We start from the raw sequence: 17078 nt of genomic DNA on the forward strand, positions 1-17078 counted from the left end.
CACGGCCTATACCGTCCATGGAATTCTCCAGGCCAGAATACTGCAGTGGGTAGCCTTTCCCTTCTCCAGGGGATCTTCCCAACAGAGGGATTGAACCCAAATCTCCTGCAGTGCAGGCGTATTCTTTACCAGCTGAGCCACAAGGAAAGCCAAAAAATACCGGAGTGGGTAACCTATCCCTTCTCCAGGGGATCTTCCCGACCCAGGAATCCAATCCAATGCAGGTCTCCTGCATTGCAGGCAGATTCTTTACCAACTAAGCTATCAGGGAAACCAGCACCATCTGGGAAGCCCAAAGTATATAATGCAATAAAAATTAATAATAACAGAGGAGCAAGATTTTCAAGTGAAAAGTTGGATCCTGTGACCCTGTCAGGTGGAACCAGGCACAGAAAGCCCCACACAGCAGAGTGGGATTGAGGGCTTCCCTGCTTCTTTGTGGGGTTTGAGTTTCTGAAATATTTTAGAATAAATACACTTTTTTCCCGCACATTCAGAAAAAATTTTATTTTCCTGCTGAAACATTTAAAATTATCTTGTAGCACATTTTCCCTTTAAACTTCAGGGAAGGCCCAGGTAGCAGGTGCTTTGGAGTCAGAGTGTGGGGGGAGGCGCCCCGGGTGGGCGAGGGCGCAGGACAGCTGGGCAGACAAAGGGAGGCCTGTGTTCACACACCTGTGTGAGCTCACCTCAGGCTTTAGGCCTCCAGACGCAGCCAGGGATTCACATCCCCCTGGACTTGCTCCCATAAGTTGGGAATCTGGATTTAACCCATGCTGGAGGTGGGGGCAGTAGCAGAGGCCTGTATTTCCAGTTTTACTAGGAGAAGTTAGCCCAACGTGGGAATGCAGGTTTGTGTTCACTGACACTGCCTTTGCAAGTGGAAGACTCACCAAAATGGAACTGCAAATGCAGGGATTTTCTACAAAGAATTTCTACAATGCTGCCCTGTCTCTCTCAAGTGGTGTCATTCTCTGAGGGTAGGAAGATTCCAGTTCTGATGACACACAAGACTGGTCTCCTCCTTGTGGGTGGGTTGGGGATTGGGGCTCTCTAGGACCTGGATGACTCCAGCCTTTTGGCGATGGACTGGCTGACCTTGAGCAGGGCCTCTTGGAACTGGGGGTACTCTTCCTTCACATGGTGGAGGATGGTGCCGATGCTGACCAGCCTGTCATGCAAACGCTTGAGCTCCATCTGCAATGACTGCTTATTGTGGAGCATGAAGATGTACCGCCCGTCCTTCACAGCCTGCAGGTACTTGACGCGTGTTTGCAGGGTCACGAGCTCAGAAAGATTCTTGGGAGGGACAAGAGACCCCATGTCAGGCTATGCGTGTTCAAAAGAGGACACCTGCTGGCCTGGCACAAACTCTGACTTGAGGATGCGCCAGTGGAGAGCTTGGCAGATCCAGGGGAAGGGGCTGATGGACCCGCCCTCGCCCACAGTCCAACCTGCCAGGTGCCAACCATACCCATCTCAGTTGATTGGGCCCAAACCCTGCAGCCCTGAGTGACCCCTGCCTTCTGCTCACACCATAGTCAGTCCAGCAGAAAATCCCAGTGGGGCAGCTTTGAAATGACACGCGGAGTCCAGTGGCTTCTCACTAGCCTGAGGCTATCCCTGGTCCATGCATCCTTCTTAAGAACCATGATGGCCTAAGACAGGTCCTGTGTCCACTCTCGGCCCTCACGGCCCACACTCATCGTGAGAACCAAATGACTGCAGTGATCCCAAGTCACTCCTCCCCACCCCATCCCGGAGGGAGCAGCCCATGGTCGTGGTACTGCCCCCTCCAAGCCTTGCAAGCCCGGGGCCTTGGGCAGTCTCCACTCCTGCTGTGCCTGGGGGTGCTCATCCCCTTGCCTCCCCTTCAAATTTTGACTCAAATGTCACTTCCCCTGTGTGGCCATCTCAGACCACCTTCCTTCCTATTGCTGCCCCCATCCACCCGACACCCCTTCTCTGCTTCCTCTTTCTCTAGAGTATCTGTCAACATAAGATATGAGGTATCATTTTGCTTATTAGTTTATCTGTCCTCCCACCCTCAGAAGGTGACCTCAGGGAGGGCAGGGGTTGTCACCTTTTCTGTTCACTGTACCCCTAGCACCCAGGACAGTACTGGCCCGTGGAGCCTTCATGAGCAATGTGATGTGGACGACAGCAGTAGGTAGTGCTATGATCAGCCTGGGTTTAGCTGGGCCAGAGCAGGCCTTGCTGCTGGGTTCCTGTGGCCCTGAGGCTTGCCTACCTGTCGCTTGAGGGTCGCCAGCCGGTCTAGCTCAACTTCGAGCTCATCGGCCTCAACCTGCATCCTCGACAACTGCTCCTGTTTCTCCAGGAGGGTGTCACTCATGGATTTTTGAGATTCTTCCAGTTCCAGGATGGTTTGGGTGCACTCTTCGGTGGCCTGGGGCGGGGGGGCGGGGGTTGAGACAGGAGCATCCCGGGACCCTGCCCCCAGTTATTCAGCGGACAGAGGAGTCAGGCAGGGAGGACCCCCAGGACCCTCTATGCACACAATCTGGGAGGATTCCAAAGCTGGGGTGTAGGAGAGTGCCTCAGGTTGGGAGGCCAGCGAGGGAGCCAGGGCCGGACCCTCCGTGGCAGTAGGGAGGAGAGGATTCTGTCACCAACCTGGGCAGAGGAGGCCCCTGGGGAGCCAGGAGGGGTGGAGGGGGATGGAAAAAAGGAAGTCCAGGACAGAAGAAAGTCCAGGAGTGGCCAACATGGCAGAGAAATGCACAAACCAGGACCAGAAAAGGCCCCTTTGCACCTCCAGGAACATCCAAATAAGCAGTTGGATCAGATCCATCATTTTCAGCTACACTTTCCTCATGCGGGACTTCCCCGACCAGAGCTGTTCCAACATTCTCCATCTGGTCCTCTGGGTGACACCACGAGGTGAGGACCCATTTCACAGATCAGTAAGCCAAGGTACAGAGAGGTCAGACAATATGCCTGAGCCACGAGTAGAAGAGCAGGGCTGGGACCCACGGTGGGGCTCCAAGGCCAGGTTCTGTCTCAGGTAACCCTTGCCTCTCTGGGAGGGGCCACTGCTCCTGTCTCCACTGACAGATGAGGAACTGTGGGGGTGGAAGCTTTCTCACCCACTGAGACCACATAGCCAGCCAGTGGGGGCCGAGGGAAATCTGAGCTCAGAGCCCTGCCTGGCGATGGTGGGAGGAGGAGGCGCAGGGGCCATAGCTGTACCCCTCCCTGGGGAGGCACACACCGCATGGTTGGTCAGTGTGGCCAGGTGGACGGGGACACGGGCTCGAGTGGGTGCCACCATGTTCCCATCAGCCCATCCCCAGCACCCACTGGCATCAGTGACACGGGGGCTCACGCTCGTCACCAGCACTCCCTGCTTTCCTGAAGCCAGGGAAGAGGGGGCAGAAACGGGGCCACCTCCAGTCCTGAGCTGCACCTGCCTCATGGCTCTTCTGTTAAACCCAAGACAAACTTCCAAGCAAAGGCCCGATCAGAGCAGGGCGTTAGGGACACCCAGGAAGCACCTGTGAATCTGGCCTCCACTCTGTCTTGACCCAGAACCGGCACATGGGGTGTGGGGTTCAGACTTTTGTCCCCCAGTCCAGAAGAAAGTGGCTTGTCTGACTCAGGAGCTGAGCTCCTTCCATCCCCCAGCCCCCACTGTCACTTCTCTTTCTCATAAAACAGCCCCAACACAGCAGCTGGGACCACAGCTCCAGGAATCAGGGGCAGGAGAAGAGGCGGTAAAGAGGATGAGGTGGGGAGGGACCCACTGAGAAGCAGGCTGGAAGGACCAAGTGAAATCTCAGCCCAAGTCGGAGACAGTGCCTCAGAAATTCGGCCCTGGCTGGTCACGCACGGACGCCTGCCAGTGGGGCCGATGACCCACGCCGACCATCCGTGGACAGATGGCCCGAGGCGGGGCCCCTTCCCCGTCGCCCGGCTCCCCTACCTTGTGAACATCCCTGATCTTCCGTCGGAGCTCAGTCTGCTTGTGGTGGAAGTCTGTCCGGGTGAACAGCTTCTTGTCCATCTTGCTCTGCCCCTCAGCCCGGGTGGAGATGGTATCTCTGCGGGTGACGGCCAGCTCCATGTCCCGGATCATCTTCTCCTGCTGCTTCAGGAGCTGCCCGTGCTTGACCTGGATGACAGGGCAGGGGGACTGGGCAGGAGACGGGCCCGCGCCACCTCCCACCGCACCCAACTGAACCAGCGGGGAGCTCATGAGGGAGATGCCCCAGGGAAAAAGGAACATGGGGGCTTTGTCAACGGGTCAGTGATTTCAGTCCATGTCAAGAATATCAGGCCAGCAGGGCGACGCGGAGAAACTGACAGAGATAGGGCAGATGGGGACACGTGAGGCCCGCCTGCAGCCTGGGGTTGGGTCCTGGAGTAGAGAAAGGACACTAGGCAAAACAGCAGTGATCTCTGGTTAGAGTCCGTAGTTTGGTTAACTGTATCACACCAAGGTTAACTGCCTTGTTAGGAAAAAGGCATCGTGGTTTTGTGAGGTGGTAGCCTGAAGGGTCTCTGGGGCCTGGGTCTAGGGGCTGGGCTGTGGTGGGAGTGGGACTGTGAGGGGTGTGTGGGAGCTTTCTGCAGAGGAGGACATGGTCCACGTCTCCATGGGGTGGTGGCCACATTATGTACACTGGACATTTAAAGTAAGTTCATATTACTGCACGTAAGTTTGTTTATCGTTGTTTAGTCGCTAAGTCACGGCCAGCTCTTTTGCAACCCCATGAACTGTAGCTCGTCAGGCTCCTCTGTCCATAGGATTCTTGGCGCAAGAATACTGGAGTGGGTTGCCATTCCCTTCTCCAGGGGATCTTCCTGACCCTGTGATTGAACCCATGTCTCCTGCATTGCAGGTAGATTCTTTACTCCTGAACCACCAGGGAAGCCCTGTAAATAAGTTATTCCTCAATAAAGTTGATTTAAAATAACAAGAGGGGGACTCTCCTGGCAGAGACTCTGTGCTCCCAAGGCAGAGGGCCTGGTTCAGTCCCTTGTTGAGGAACTAGATCCCACATGTTGCAGCTAAAGACCCAGTGCAGTCAAATAAACAAATATTTTAAAAAATCAAGATGGTGTGGATTTGGGCTCTTGGATCAGTGGACACAGAAGACAGCCCAGAGAGAGACCCTCCCCAAATATGGTGCTGATTTCCAGAAGGAGAGCATTGTAACACTGTTCGTAGTGACAAACAACAACAAGCTGGAGACAATCAGCATCTTCACATCAACCTGGGACGGTCTCATTAAATTATGTTGTATACATAGTATATTCTGCAACTATTAAAGAAAGTTCATGTCTGTATCATTAAAAAAAGAATAAATTGCTGAGTTATATGTGACTGCAAGGAGATCCAACCAGTCCATTCTAAAGGAGATCAATCCTGGGTGTTCATGGGCAGGGCTGATGCTAAAGCTGAAACTGCAATACTTTGGCCACCTCATGCAACGAGTTGACTCACTGGAAAAGACTCTGATGCTGGGAAAGGTTGGGGGCGGGAGGAGAAGGGGACGACAGAGAATGAGATGGCTGGATGTCATCACCGACTCTGTGGACATGAGCTTGAGTGAACTCTGGGAGTTGGGATGGACAGGGAGGCCTGGTATGCTGTGATTCATGGGGTCGCGGAGAGTGTCGGACACAACTGAGCGACTGAACTGAACTGAACTGATGTACTATTTTGGTGAAGGAAAACAAAACTGAAACACAGCTAGGAGGGAGGGGGCTGGCAACCTCATCTGTGTGTGTATGTGTGTGCATCTCTGTGTGTGTGTGCCTGTGTGTGTGTGTGTGTGTAAGCTTTGTGGTACAGTGTTTGACCTGCTGCAGCAACATATATGGCTTCTGTGGTTTGCAAAGTCAGTTAAATGAAGTGTTTACTAAGCTTATCAGGAGTGGATGCATTTGATCAGAATTCTTCTGGACTCAGCCAGCAGGGTTATTATTGACCATGTAATTGTAAAAGTGATGTCATATTTCTTTTTATGACCTGCTGTGATTTGTATCCTTAAGTTCCTGAACCTTTGGCTCAGTGACAGCCTATGATTTAATTACCAGCCTTTTTTGTTTAAGGTAATGAAATCCAGCTAAAGATGACAGGAGAGAGAAAACATGACTCAACGGGGCAACATGGGTGTGTTCCTTGCACTGTGTTACTGAGAGTCCTTTGGTCCAATGGTGGGATACAGTTCTCAGATGGGTCATGAGATTGGGTGGGGATTGGTCACAGTCAGCATTTGGAAATACTGGAGTATGTTGCTCGCTTGGAGTGAGGGTAACATAGTGGTTCGTGAATACCGTGCAGATCGCCGTGTGTCCTGTGACCATTTTGATGCAGTAAGAGCAAGAACTGGACAGGCACTGGTAGAGAGTCAGCAGGGGGAACAGTGGGTCTTCTTGGAGTGCTTGGAGTACAGGCTGCTGTGCCAGGTCCTTCCCAGGACCCCAAGCTCCAGGCCCCCCACACCTCCCTCCTCCCACCCACCTTCATCCTGTGTATCTCTGCCTTCATGGCCCGGATCTCCATCTGGCCCGTCTCAGAATCCACAGAGGCCCGCATCTCTTTTGCCAGCTGAATTTTTTTCTCCCAAAGCATGATCTGGTGTCTTTAAGGGAAGGGGAGGCAGTTTAAGAGCTCCGGAACAAAGGGGTTTTCCTTCTGATGCTTCGGCGAGCACAGTCCACTGTGCTTGGGGCGTGCTGCACTTGGGGTGCACTGCGCTTGGGGTGCACCACGCTCGGGGTGCACCATGCTTGGGGCGCGCTGCACTTGTGGTGAGCTGCACTTGGAATGGGTGCAGAGCACACAGAGCAGTGTGGTGGGCTCTGGGAGACCCTTGCCTTCCTGTCCATGACAGGGTGCCCTTGCTGAGCAGGTGGCATGCTTAATTTGCAGGCACCCAGGCAAGGGTTTAAACAGAAACAAATGTCCCCCATTTGGGGACCAGAAGGTAAACTCAACCCCAAGGCCCTCCACCCTCACCCAGAGAGAAGGGGGACAAGGGAGAAAGCAGACATGTACCTTTAGGAAAAGCTGCGTAAGTCAAATGTAAGTGATAGAAGTTGACATAAGGAGAAGTCAAAAGCCTAAATAGACCAAGAGCCTGAAAACTATTAAAGTGTTAGCAAAGACATATGCCCCCCCCACTCCTGTTGTCTGAATGTTTGTGTCCCCACCCCGCAAATCAACATGCTGGAATCCTCATGCTGGTCTTTGGTGGGGGCGGGGTGTGATGAGGTCATGAGGGTGGAGCCCCCATGAATGCGCTCATAAGAGACCCCAGAGAGCTCCCCTTCTCCTGCCACCCTGTGAGGACACAGTGGGGAGTCTGCAACCCAGAAGAGAGCCCTCATCCGACCTCACAAGTACCCTGATCTCGGACTTCGAGCCTCAAGAACTCTGAGCAACCAATTCCTGTTGTTTATAAAGCCCCAGCCTGTGGTGTTAAGTTATAGGAGCCTGGAGGATCTAAGATGCCCTGAAAAAGTTCCAGGCAGTGTTATGTGTCGACTCTGTCAAAACGCAGGGAACAGATGGTCCCTTTGCTACTCAGTGCCTTGGAGAGCACATGATGCCAATTGGGGTGCACACAGCACAGGCTCAGGGTCCTTCCAGCTGGGAACGCAGACCCGTGCACCCCGAGGGGGAAGACACCCACAGAAAAATATAACAAAGGCTGCTTCAAAGGCAGACAGAGAAAATCACACTATGGTTAAAAAAAAAAAAAAGAATGAAAGAAACCCACAGAGAAAATGGTAAAGGAAGTGGATTCTCCTTTCCACTCTGCACTCATCGCTATGGTTTACAGTGCTTACCGTTGGGTCTGGATTACTCTTATAATCAGGCACCAGAAAGATCATACAGTTTTTAAAAAGTCTGTCCTGCGGGGAGCCACTCCGCTTCCACTGATCACCATCATGGCTTTGCAGAAGGGCTGCCCGGAGGCACAGAACTCCGCCGTTTCCAGGGATCCGGCTCAGGTTCCAGGGCCACGACCCCCCGCTCCCTCCCCCTGCCACCAGCTGGTTTCCGTGAACCGCGGGCAGCGACTCTCCGGACCGGCGCCTGGGCACTCACTCCGCCTCCACCAGGCTGTTGAGCACGGCTGCCTTCTCCTCGCTCAGCTGGTTCAGCTTCTCCTGCATCTCGATGGTCTCCCGCTCTGAGGCCTGCGTGGGGAGGGGAGGGGGCCGTGGGCGGGGCCGAGGGCGGGGCCGAGGGCTGCGCGCACCTGCTTGCCACGCCCATCCACCCTGAGCCCGGAGCGCACCTTGAGGGAGCGCAGGAACTCGCCCTCCGTGGCCAGGTTGTCCTGCTGTAGCTCCTCGGAGCTGCACCGGTTCTGGTTCATCAGCAAGTTGAGCTTCTTCAGATCGTTATCCAGGTCCTTCATGTGGCGCTCTATCTGCTTCTGCTCCTTCTTCTCCTGGTTGATCTTGTCTGTGGGGAGGGTGGGGAGTGGCCCCTGGGGGTTGTGATGGGGGGGGGTGTCTGTGCCCACGGCGCCCTCCCTCCCCGCCTACCTTCGGGCATCCCCACCCAGATGGCGGAGGCGGAAGGGGACATGGTTGGAGCTCCGACATCGAGTCCCCAGGAAAAGCCAGCAAGCTCCAGGGCAGGGGGTGGAAAGCAACGACCCCGACCTCGCACAAGCAGGTTTGGGAGCCCCGAGGGCCAGACAAGAAGGTGGCAGGACCTCTGGGAAGAAATAGGCACGATGTGTCCAGGCAGACGTGTCCCCGGACACCGGGCAGCACTTCCTGTGGGGCTGCAGGGCCCGGTTGACCCGGTGGGACCAAGTGGCACCAGAAAACCTCAGCGGGTGCTGTGGAGGGGCTGGGCAGGGGAGCTCACTTTCTATCCGTATTTTCTTCTGCTCCAGGATGTGGATCTCCTTCTTGGACATGTCCAGGGAGACCAGGTGCTCCTCGCGCTCCTGTGTGACCTTCACCATCTCCTGCTGCAGCCGCAGCCAGGTCACCTGGGCCTGCGTCACGCTGGTGTTGTTTTCCTCAATCAGCTTGGTCAGCCTCTTGATCTCCAGCTCCAGGGGCCCCACTTCTTCCCCCTGAAAGCGATGTTCACCAGAAAGCAGACAGTCCCTAAAGTCAGGGTGGGCTGCAGAGGGCGGGGACACCTGAGATCATACATCTGTGTGCTGAGGAGGGGGCTCTTTACTCAGAGGGCCTAGGGACCCTGTCACTGTGTCCCCTCTTCTGAAGTCCCAGGCCATGTGGCCTGACCTGCCGTGGGAGGTTCTGTCCTGGTCTGCCACTCCCTTCCCTTCCTCCACTGGCCTGGCTCCAACCATGCCCCAGTCTTGTGGGGCCTCTGTTACCCCAAAGGGCTTTGCAAATTGTCTTTTCACAACAGACTGTCATAGGTTAGGGTCTTTATTCCCTTGGAATCCATTCGGGTTGCAGCTCTGAGACTGTGCTCTGGTTGTGGTTGGGGTCTACCTAAGAGTGTGCCCACCAACTGCCCATGCTGCTCTGGGATTTGAGGCTGTTGTGGGGTCCTCGGGTCAGGGACACTGGATAACCTGTAGAACTTCAAGCCTCAAACCCATCAGACCACTTCACTAAGAGCAGCTGAGAGTGAGATCCTGCCTGCTCCCTGTCTTCACATAGTCCACGGGACACACAAAATATCAAAACAAGACAATTTCATGCCAGGTGGAAGTTATATGGAATCCAGACGTCAGGGGCCAAGAGTAAGATTTCATCACACACGAACACACTCGTCTGTTTACTGACTGCCTGTGGCTCCTCCCTGTAACCGCTAAGGTGAGGGGTTGCAACAGAGACTCTATGGTCCATAACACCTGAAATATTGACCATGTGGCCCCACAGAGAAGGTCTGCAGACAGCCCCTGAGTCAGCGTTCTACCCAGACGTGTGCGTTTCACCCGTAAGATGGGTGCGGCGGGAACGCCTGTGTCCTACATGAGTCCATTCCTGAACATAAGTTTCTGAAATGGCCAGGCACAGATAGCAACCCAAGTAGCCTCTCCAGGTCCCAGGGTCCTACCCCAAGTTCAGAAACCATCTGCTCCAGTTGCTTATTGAAAAAGTTGATGAGGCTTTGCTTTCTCTCAATCAGGATCGTGCGCCTGGAAATTTCATTTTCACTGTTGGTGATGAGGTCGTTGACTTTTTTCACTTCCTTATCCAGATCAGCCAGCATCTTCTGATGCATGTCCAGCCTGCAGTTGGTGTTCGTGATGTCCAGGGTGGTCTGAGCAATGTCACCGTCAATTTTGGAGAGATGTGTCACCTGAATTAGCAGAAGGAAACAAGACTGAACTTTTTTCCTCTTTCTGAGAGACTCCACATGAGCTGGTTGGCTTCTTGTGTTCCTTGATCTGGGTATTCATCTGGAGAAATTCTAAAACAGGAGGATGTTGGGTTTTTTCATAAGGTTTTTTTTGTCATAAGGTTTTTTTCTCCACCTTACGACCTGTCAAAGGACTTACCTGTTTGAACCCTAATGATTCCTCACAAAAAAAGAAAGCTGACATTATTATCTCTTCTTATCAAACAGTAACATACATTGAAATGGGGAAATGTAAAATACAGATGATTGCCTGTAAATCTGCCACACAGTTAGCCTGCATCACTATTTAGAATCTATCCTGCCTTCTTGACTTTGTATATAAATCCTCTTCCTCCCCGCCCAAACAAAAACAGGGTCACACTCTACATATAACTTTGTAACCCACGTTTCAATTGGACACATGTCATGTCATGTCATTTTTAATGGTTGTATAATACTCAGTCATATTTGTAACAGATTGGGAAGCAAGTCACAGCTGTCCCTGGGAACGTCATCTGTTCCACAACAAGCACAGGGGCCCTGCTCTCAACAGCTCATGTGCTTTTGGTGACAGAAAACCAACATGCCTGCCCTCTTTGAGTCTGTCATCTGTTATCAACATTCCTACTCAAAATAATGCTGTGACAAATGCCAACTTCTAGCTTCTATTTTATGGGACAAATGTCCTTTACATTTCACTAAAAAATTGGACATGGTCCTGGAGAGAAAAGATTGTACTGTGGGGTGTCATTTACCACCTGGCCAGAGGCTTGTGATCCTGGAACTCTTGCCAACCATGGTTCTGGGGGTGGGAGCTTCAGCCCAGGGCAGAGCTTCCCAGGGCTCCTTGGGCCTGCCCTCTGTCCTGAAGGCCGAGCCAGCCCGCCCTGCTGCCTCTGCAGGTTTCAGAAGACAAATTTGCTCCATTATTTCCTACAGTGGAGAGTTGACTGTAAGGACACTTGTGAGAATTAGGGAGGGAGGCAGCTCAGGCTCACTTTGGTATCAGGGCCCTTTTCCCTGGACTGTGGCTATGCCTTGACCTTGACAGCCAGCCTCTCACTGTTGGCTGCCCAACGACTCCTGCCCATGCAAATCCTCAGCTCTCTGTCAGCCTGCGACTCCCACCAACTCCTGCTCCTGCTGCAGTCATCTCTTTTCTTCCCCCATGTGATCCCAGCTGGCTTTGTCAAACACCCACTCTCTGACCAACTATCATGCATGGCTTTCCAGGACATCCCTAGGTTTAAAGACCTTGCCAGCATCTCAAGGCACCCAGCTCCCTACGGTCACACCTTGGACCTTTTGGCTCTTCTGAGCTCTGGTTATCCATCCATCCCTTTCTTTGCCAAGATTATCCAAGGTTGCCAGGTCTTCACAGGGACCCTGCTTTCTCACCGTACTGGAAGGACTTCAGTTCCTAAGTCTCCTTTCAGCCACCAAACAGGCCAACCAGAGCACCCTGACCTCCCCTCAGTCTCCTCAGGCTGTTTGTCCCCCATGTTGAGACCACCCTGGCCTCCTCCTGGGACATCGGTACTGCTCCTTTGTTAACAGTGTAGACCCCATGGTTCACCTATGCCTGCAATCCCTCTGAACACAGCTCTGGATGCTTTGGTCCCTCTACAGCTTCTGCTCCCTGTTCCAGATATCCCCCGTCTGCCACCAGCCCACAGGGGCATTGAGCAGTGGGAGAAGTGCCTCCTTTCAAGAGCTGGATTTGCTATTGGCTACTGCAAAGTCCCTTGATGAAAGTGAAAGAGGAGAGTGAAAAGGTTGGCTTGAAGCTCAACATTCAGAAAACAAGATCATGGCATCTGGTCCCATCGCGTCATGGGAAATAGATGGAAAAACAGTGGAAACAGTGTCAGACTTTATTTTTTTGGGCTCCAAAATCACTGAAGATGCTGATTGCAGCCATGAAATTAAAAGATGCTTACTCCTTGGAAGGAAAGTTATGACCAACCTTGATAGTATATTAAAAAGCAGAGACATTACTTTGCCAACAAAGGTCCGTCTAGTCAAGGCTATGGTTTTTCCCGTGGTCATGTATGGATGTGAGAGTTGGACTGTGAAGAAAGCTGACTGCCGAAGAATTGATGCTTTTGAACTGTGGTGTTGGAGAAGACTCTTGAGAGTCCCTTGTACTGCAAGGAGATCCAACCAGTCCATTCTAAAGGAGATCAATCCTGGGAGTTCATTGGAAGGACTGATGCTAAAGCTGAAACTCCAATACTTTGGCCACCTCATGCGACGAGTTGACTCAATGGAAAAGACTCTGATGCTGGGAAAGGTAGGGGGTGGGAGGAGACGGGGACGACAGAGAATGAGATGGCTGGATGGCATCACCGACTCGATGGACATGAATTTGAGTGAACTCTGGGAGTTGGTGATGGACAGGGAGGCCTGGTGTGCTGTGATTCATGGGGTCGCGGAGAGTCGGACACGACTGAGCGACTGAACTGATTGTTGCAATAAATGCTGGCCAGGACTTAGCAGCAGCAGCAGCAGCAGGACTCTTTATTGCCCTCATGTGGACAAGAATAGTAGTATACCTACTGCCCACAAAGCGCTCCAACAAATGCTGGTTCAGGACTCTTTACTGCCATCCTGTGGACATGGGCGGTAGTACACCTGCCATCCACCAACTGTTCCAACAAATGCTAGCCCAGGACTTTATTGCCCTCCTATGAACATGGGTGGTAGTGCACCTGCTGCCCACTAATTTTTGCAATAAATGCTGGGCCAAGTCTCTTTACTGGCCTCCTGTGGACATGGGTGATAATACTCCTACCCCACGAATTTTCGCAATAAACGCTGGCCTGGGACTCTTTACTGCCCTCCTGTGGACATGGGTGGTAGTACACCTACTGCCCACCAAGTGCTCCAATAAAAGCTGGCCCAGGACCCTTTACTGCCCTCCCGTGGCCATAGCTGGTAGTACACCTACTGCCCACAAATTTTTGCAACCCATGCTGGTCCAGTACTCCTTACTGCTGTCCTGTGGACACAGGTGGCAGTACACCTATCACCTACCAAATGTTCCAACAAATGCTGGCGCAGGACTTTACTGCCCTCCTGTGGACATGGGTGGTAGCACATGTGTTGCCCACATGGGTGACTGGGAAAGGCGGACACCCGGGAGCCTGGGGATCAGCCTCTGTGATGTTGCATCAGGGCCGTGCAAGTTTATTTCACACTCACCACACTGCATAACTTTTCCAGTGCACACTTGGGCCCTGTTGTTTTGCTCCCAGCAGGTAGTCTTGCCCCCACTTCCTGGAATAAGACCTGGTAGGACTCCACTAGCATCAACCAAGACATCTCAAGGAGACCCAGGCATGCACAGTCTTGGCTCCAGCCCCTTCTCCTCAGTTCCTTGGCACAATCAGGCCAGGAGTGAGCTGGTCTCCTCCCAGGTATCTGAGAGGCATTAGGTGCCTCAGGCTTGTAGCCAGTAGACAGCACCCTGAGGCAGGGGGTCACACAGGAAGAGCCAAAGAAGAAACAACCTAAGTATCAAATTGCTTTTTTCAGGACATAGGGACCCCTGCTCAGAGAAAGCAAGACCCCTGGGGGAGCAAAAGAGAGCTCTTCCCAGGGATAGGGTTTGGGTCCTCAGTCCAGAAGGGCCAGTCACACTCACTCAGGACCTTCAGGCACATTCTGGGAAAGCAGAGGGTCAGGCTACTCCATGATTCATTTTAAATTCTCCTACCAACTTGACCAGGGTCTCTGCAGCAGCAATTTACCCTCGGACATGTGGACAGAGATGTGTGAACAAGTACATTCAGTGCTGAGTTATTTCTAAAGTTTAAAACCTAGAAACAACTTTAAGTGTCCAAAGAGAGAATGATTAAAGAAAACACATATATTTGTAGGATAAAATGCGATGCATAAACCAACATGCACTTTTTCTAATAATATTTATGAAAAATGTTATGTTAAATGTGATCAATAATGTAAAATAAAACACTACACACACAGTGAAAAATTAATGGACTCCTCCACTTGTTGTTTGTGAACTTTTCACTCTGTGTTGTGTTTCAGTAAAACTAATGAACATGGATTCAGTCCAGTTCAGTTCAGTCGCTAAGTCGTGTCCGACTCTCCGCGACCCCATGAATCACAGCACGCCAGGCCTCCCTGTCCATCACCAACTCCCGGAGTTCACTCAAACTCATGTCCACAGAGTCGGTGATGCCATCCAGCCATCTCATTCTCCGTCGTCCCCGTCTCCTCCCGCCCCCAACCTTTCCCAGCATCAGAACATGGATTAGAGCGGTTTCACGGCTGACGTATAGGAAGAGTCCTATGTGCTCTCAGGTGGTGTGTGCATATGCTTCTTCACACGTCTGTTCATGTATGTGAACATGTTAAACAAATGTGTGTGTGTGTGTGTGTGAATCTGTGTGCTTGTGTTTGCTCACGTGTGCATGTGGGGATGTCTATGTGAATGTGTGTTTCTGTGTGTCTTTGTGTGTATGAGAATGACCATGTGTGTTTAGAAAAATTTCCAGAAGGAAATACACCACAGTTTCAGAAGAGATTATCTCTGGATGGTAGGATTGCAGCTGGCTTATTTTCTTCTTATGCCTTTTTGTATTTCCAGGTTTTCTACAATAAAAATTCAATACTTTTACAACTAGAAAAAATGAACGGTGAATGAACATGCTCAGTGCCTTTCCACCACATGTGGTCTGTTCCCCACTAGAGCTGCCCCAATGCTTGAGCACCATGAAAGCATCCACCCCTTGTGGCCCAGGTGTGTGCAGCTGGCGTACCAGGTTGGTCTTTTCCTTCTGGAGCTTCAGGATGAGCTGATGGAAGTATTTGGTCATCTTGTTGGAGGTCATGTGCTCCTTCAGCTTCTCCATGATGGAGGCATCTATCTTCTTCCTCAGCTCCAGCTCATGCTGGATGGCCTGGTGGAGAATCTGCAGTTCTCCCATGGTTGCCGTGTATTCCTAGAAAGGAAGAGTCAGAGGGTGAATACTATGAAGCAGAGAGGGAGGCTTGCCCTGCTGGTGGGGGACATGACCGTACCACATGGGCCTTGCCCAGCGCATCCTCTGTGTCCAGCAGGGTGAGCCTGTAGGTGTTAAACTCATTCTGCAGGGCCTCCTCCTTAGTCAGGCACTGTGAGGTCAGTTTCTGCATCAGGTTGGCTTCTGTCTCTGCCCGGTTCAGGATGCTGGCTAGCTTCTCATTCTTTTCTTCCTCCTTCATGATGGATCTCTTATAGGCTTCAAGCTCAACATCCATGGACTTGACTTGATGCTGGCATTCACTGCCAAAATTGAAAGAGCAACGCCAGGACATCAGAATACCAGTGTGTATGGTGGTACCCCACTGGGAAGAAGCTCATAGAGTGAAAAGAAAGAAATTAGGAAAACAACTCTTATTAGTATTAGTAGAATGTTTTTAAAGTTTTTGTGTGACTTTCAAATATTATTTTTTAGCCACACTACACAACACATAGGATCTTAATTCCCCAACAAGAGATCAAACGCATGCCTCCTGCAGTGGAAGCATGGAATCCTAACCACTGAACCATCAGGGAAGTCCCAACACTAGTTGAATCTTGACTGCTATTTTCTAATGTGTTGCAACTATTACCCTTCTCAAGCCCAAGTCTGAAACTCTTCTAATATCGTGATGATAGGAGGAGGAAGTACAGGAAACTGTTGGCTTGTGCTTGGTGGTGAGGAGTGGTCACTGCCATCCCATCTCCTTTAGTCATGATCATAATCTTGGAAAGAAAATGCTGCTACCTCAGTTTAGCACTCTTGAACATGAAGCTCAGGGCATTTGAGTAAATGGTGTGGCTGGGAGGAACACAGGTGGCTGTCTCTTCAAATTCCCTCAGCATACTGGCCATGGACATGCCCATAAGTAATGTCAAGTTAAAAACTGCAGATCCTGGATAATGGAATTTGAATTTTTGTGTGTGAGACATTTTTTCCCCTTAATTCTTTTCAATGACCAGATAGAACTTTAAATACCTCATTGGTGGAGAAAGAAATGGCAACCCACTCCAGTACTCTTGCCTGAAAAATTCCATGGACAGAGGAGCCTGGGGGGCTACAGTCCAAGGGATCACAGAGAGTCAGATACGACTGAGCGACTTCACTTTCTTTCTTTCTTTAGGGAGAAAGAGATGTTTCAATGAATGTTAAATTCCAGTTTGTTAATGGAGGTCTGTATCTACTAAGACTCATTTCCTGGATAGTTCTTAGCTGTTAGGGTATATTAATATAAAATTTAATTGAATTATTGAAGGACACTCTAGGGCTGTTTCTGAAGTTTATCTCAGTAATCTGTCTTTGGATGAAGATCAGATGCCTCACACATAACCTGCAACCAAGACTGGAGGAAGACATCATTTAAGGAACTCTCTTCAACCTGGATGGAAGGACCTTTCAGCTCCATGGTACTCTTAACTAGCTCACTCCCAGTGACATTGAAGGGAAATTGACTCAGGTTAACTCCCACTTCCAAAGGCCCCTAAGCTGGACTGGTCTATAGAGAAGCCTACTGACCTCAAACTCACCTTAAAACGATGCTCAAACAGAGGAAACTACACTACACTAGGATGAGAAGAAGATGACATCAGAAGCAGACAGCTTGCCCAAGATGCTGATCTGACTTGTGTGATCATTTATAAAGTTTTCTTGATTCCTTGGACTTATGCCTGTCAATCAAATGTTTTCTATCATGGACATGATTCTATGCTAGTTTAAAACTCAGTCCA

At 51.3% G+C, this 17078-nt stretch overlaps 1 protein-coding gene across 1 annotated transcript in view; it reads right to left on the reverse strand.

Annotated features, from left to right (window-relative positions):
• Positions 1-524: 524 nt before the first annotated feature.
• CCDC40 (coiled-coil domain 40 molecular ruler complex subunit) overlaps positions 525-17078 on the reverse strand; it is a 45207-nt gene continuing 28653 nt past the window's right edge. The window contains exons 11-20 of the mRNA XM_055408410.2: positions 15371-15614; positions 15109-15291; positions 10040-10285; positions 8864-9077; positions 8280-8449; positions 8087-8178; positions 6494-6614; positions 3947-4135; positions 2252-2410; positions 525-1299 (exon numbers count right to left, since the gene is read on the reverse strand). Of these exons, the coding sequence (XP_055264385.2) occupies positions 1054-1299; positions 2252-2410; positions 3947-4135; positions 6494-6614; positions 8087-8178; positions 8280-8449; positions 8864-9077; positions 10040-10285; positions 15109-15291; positions 15371-15614 (1864 nt within the window). The 3' untranslated portion in view covers positions 525-1053. The remainder of the gene's footprint in view (positions 1300-2251; positions 2411-3946; positions 4136-6493; positions 6615-8086; positions 8179-8279; positions 8450-8863; positions 9078-10039; positions 10286-15108; positions 15292-15370; positions 15615-17078) is intronic.

Source organism: Moschus berezovskii, chromosome 20 (assembly GCF_049115385.1).
Source record: "Moschus berezovskii isolate FMDL1 chromosome 20, NW_MosBer_1.0, whole genome shotgun sequence".
Classification (NCBI taxonomy): domain Eukaryota; kingdom Metazoa; phylum Chordata; class Mammalia; order Artiodactyla; family Moschidae; genus Moschus; species Moschus berezovskii.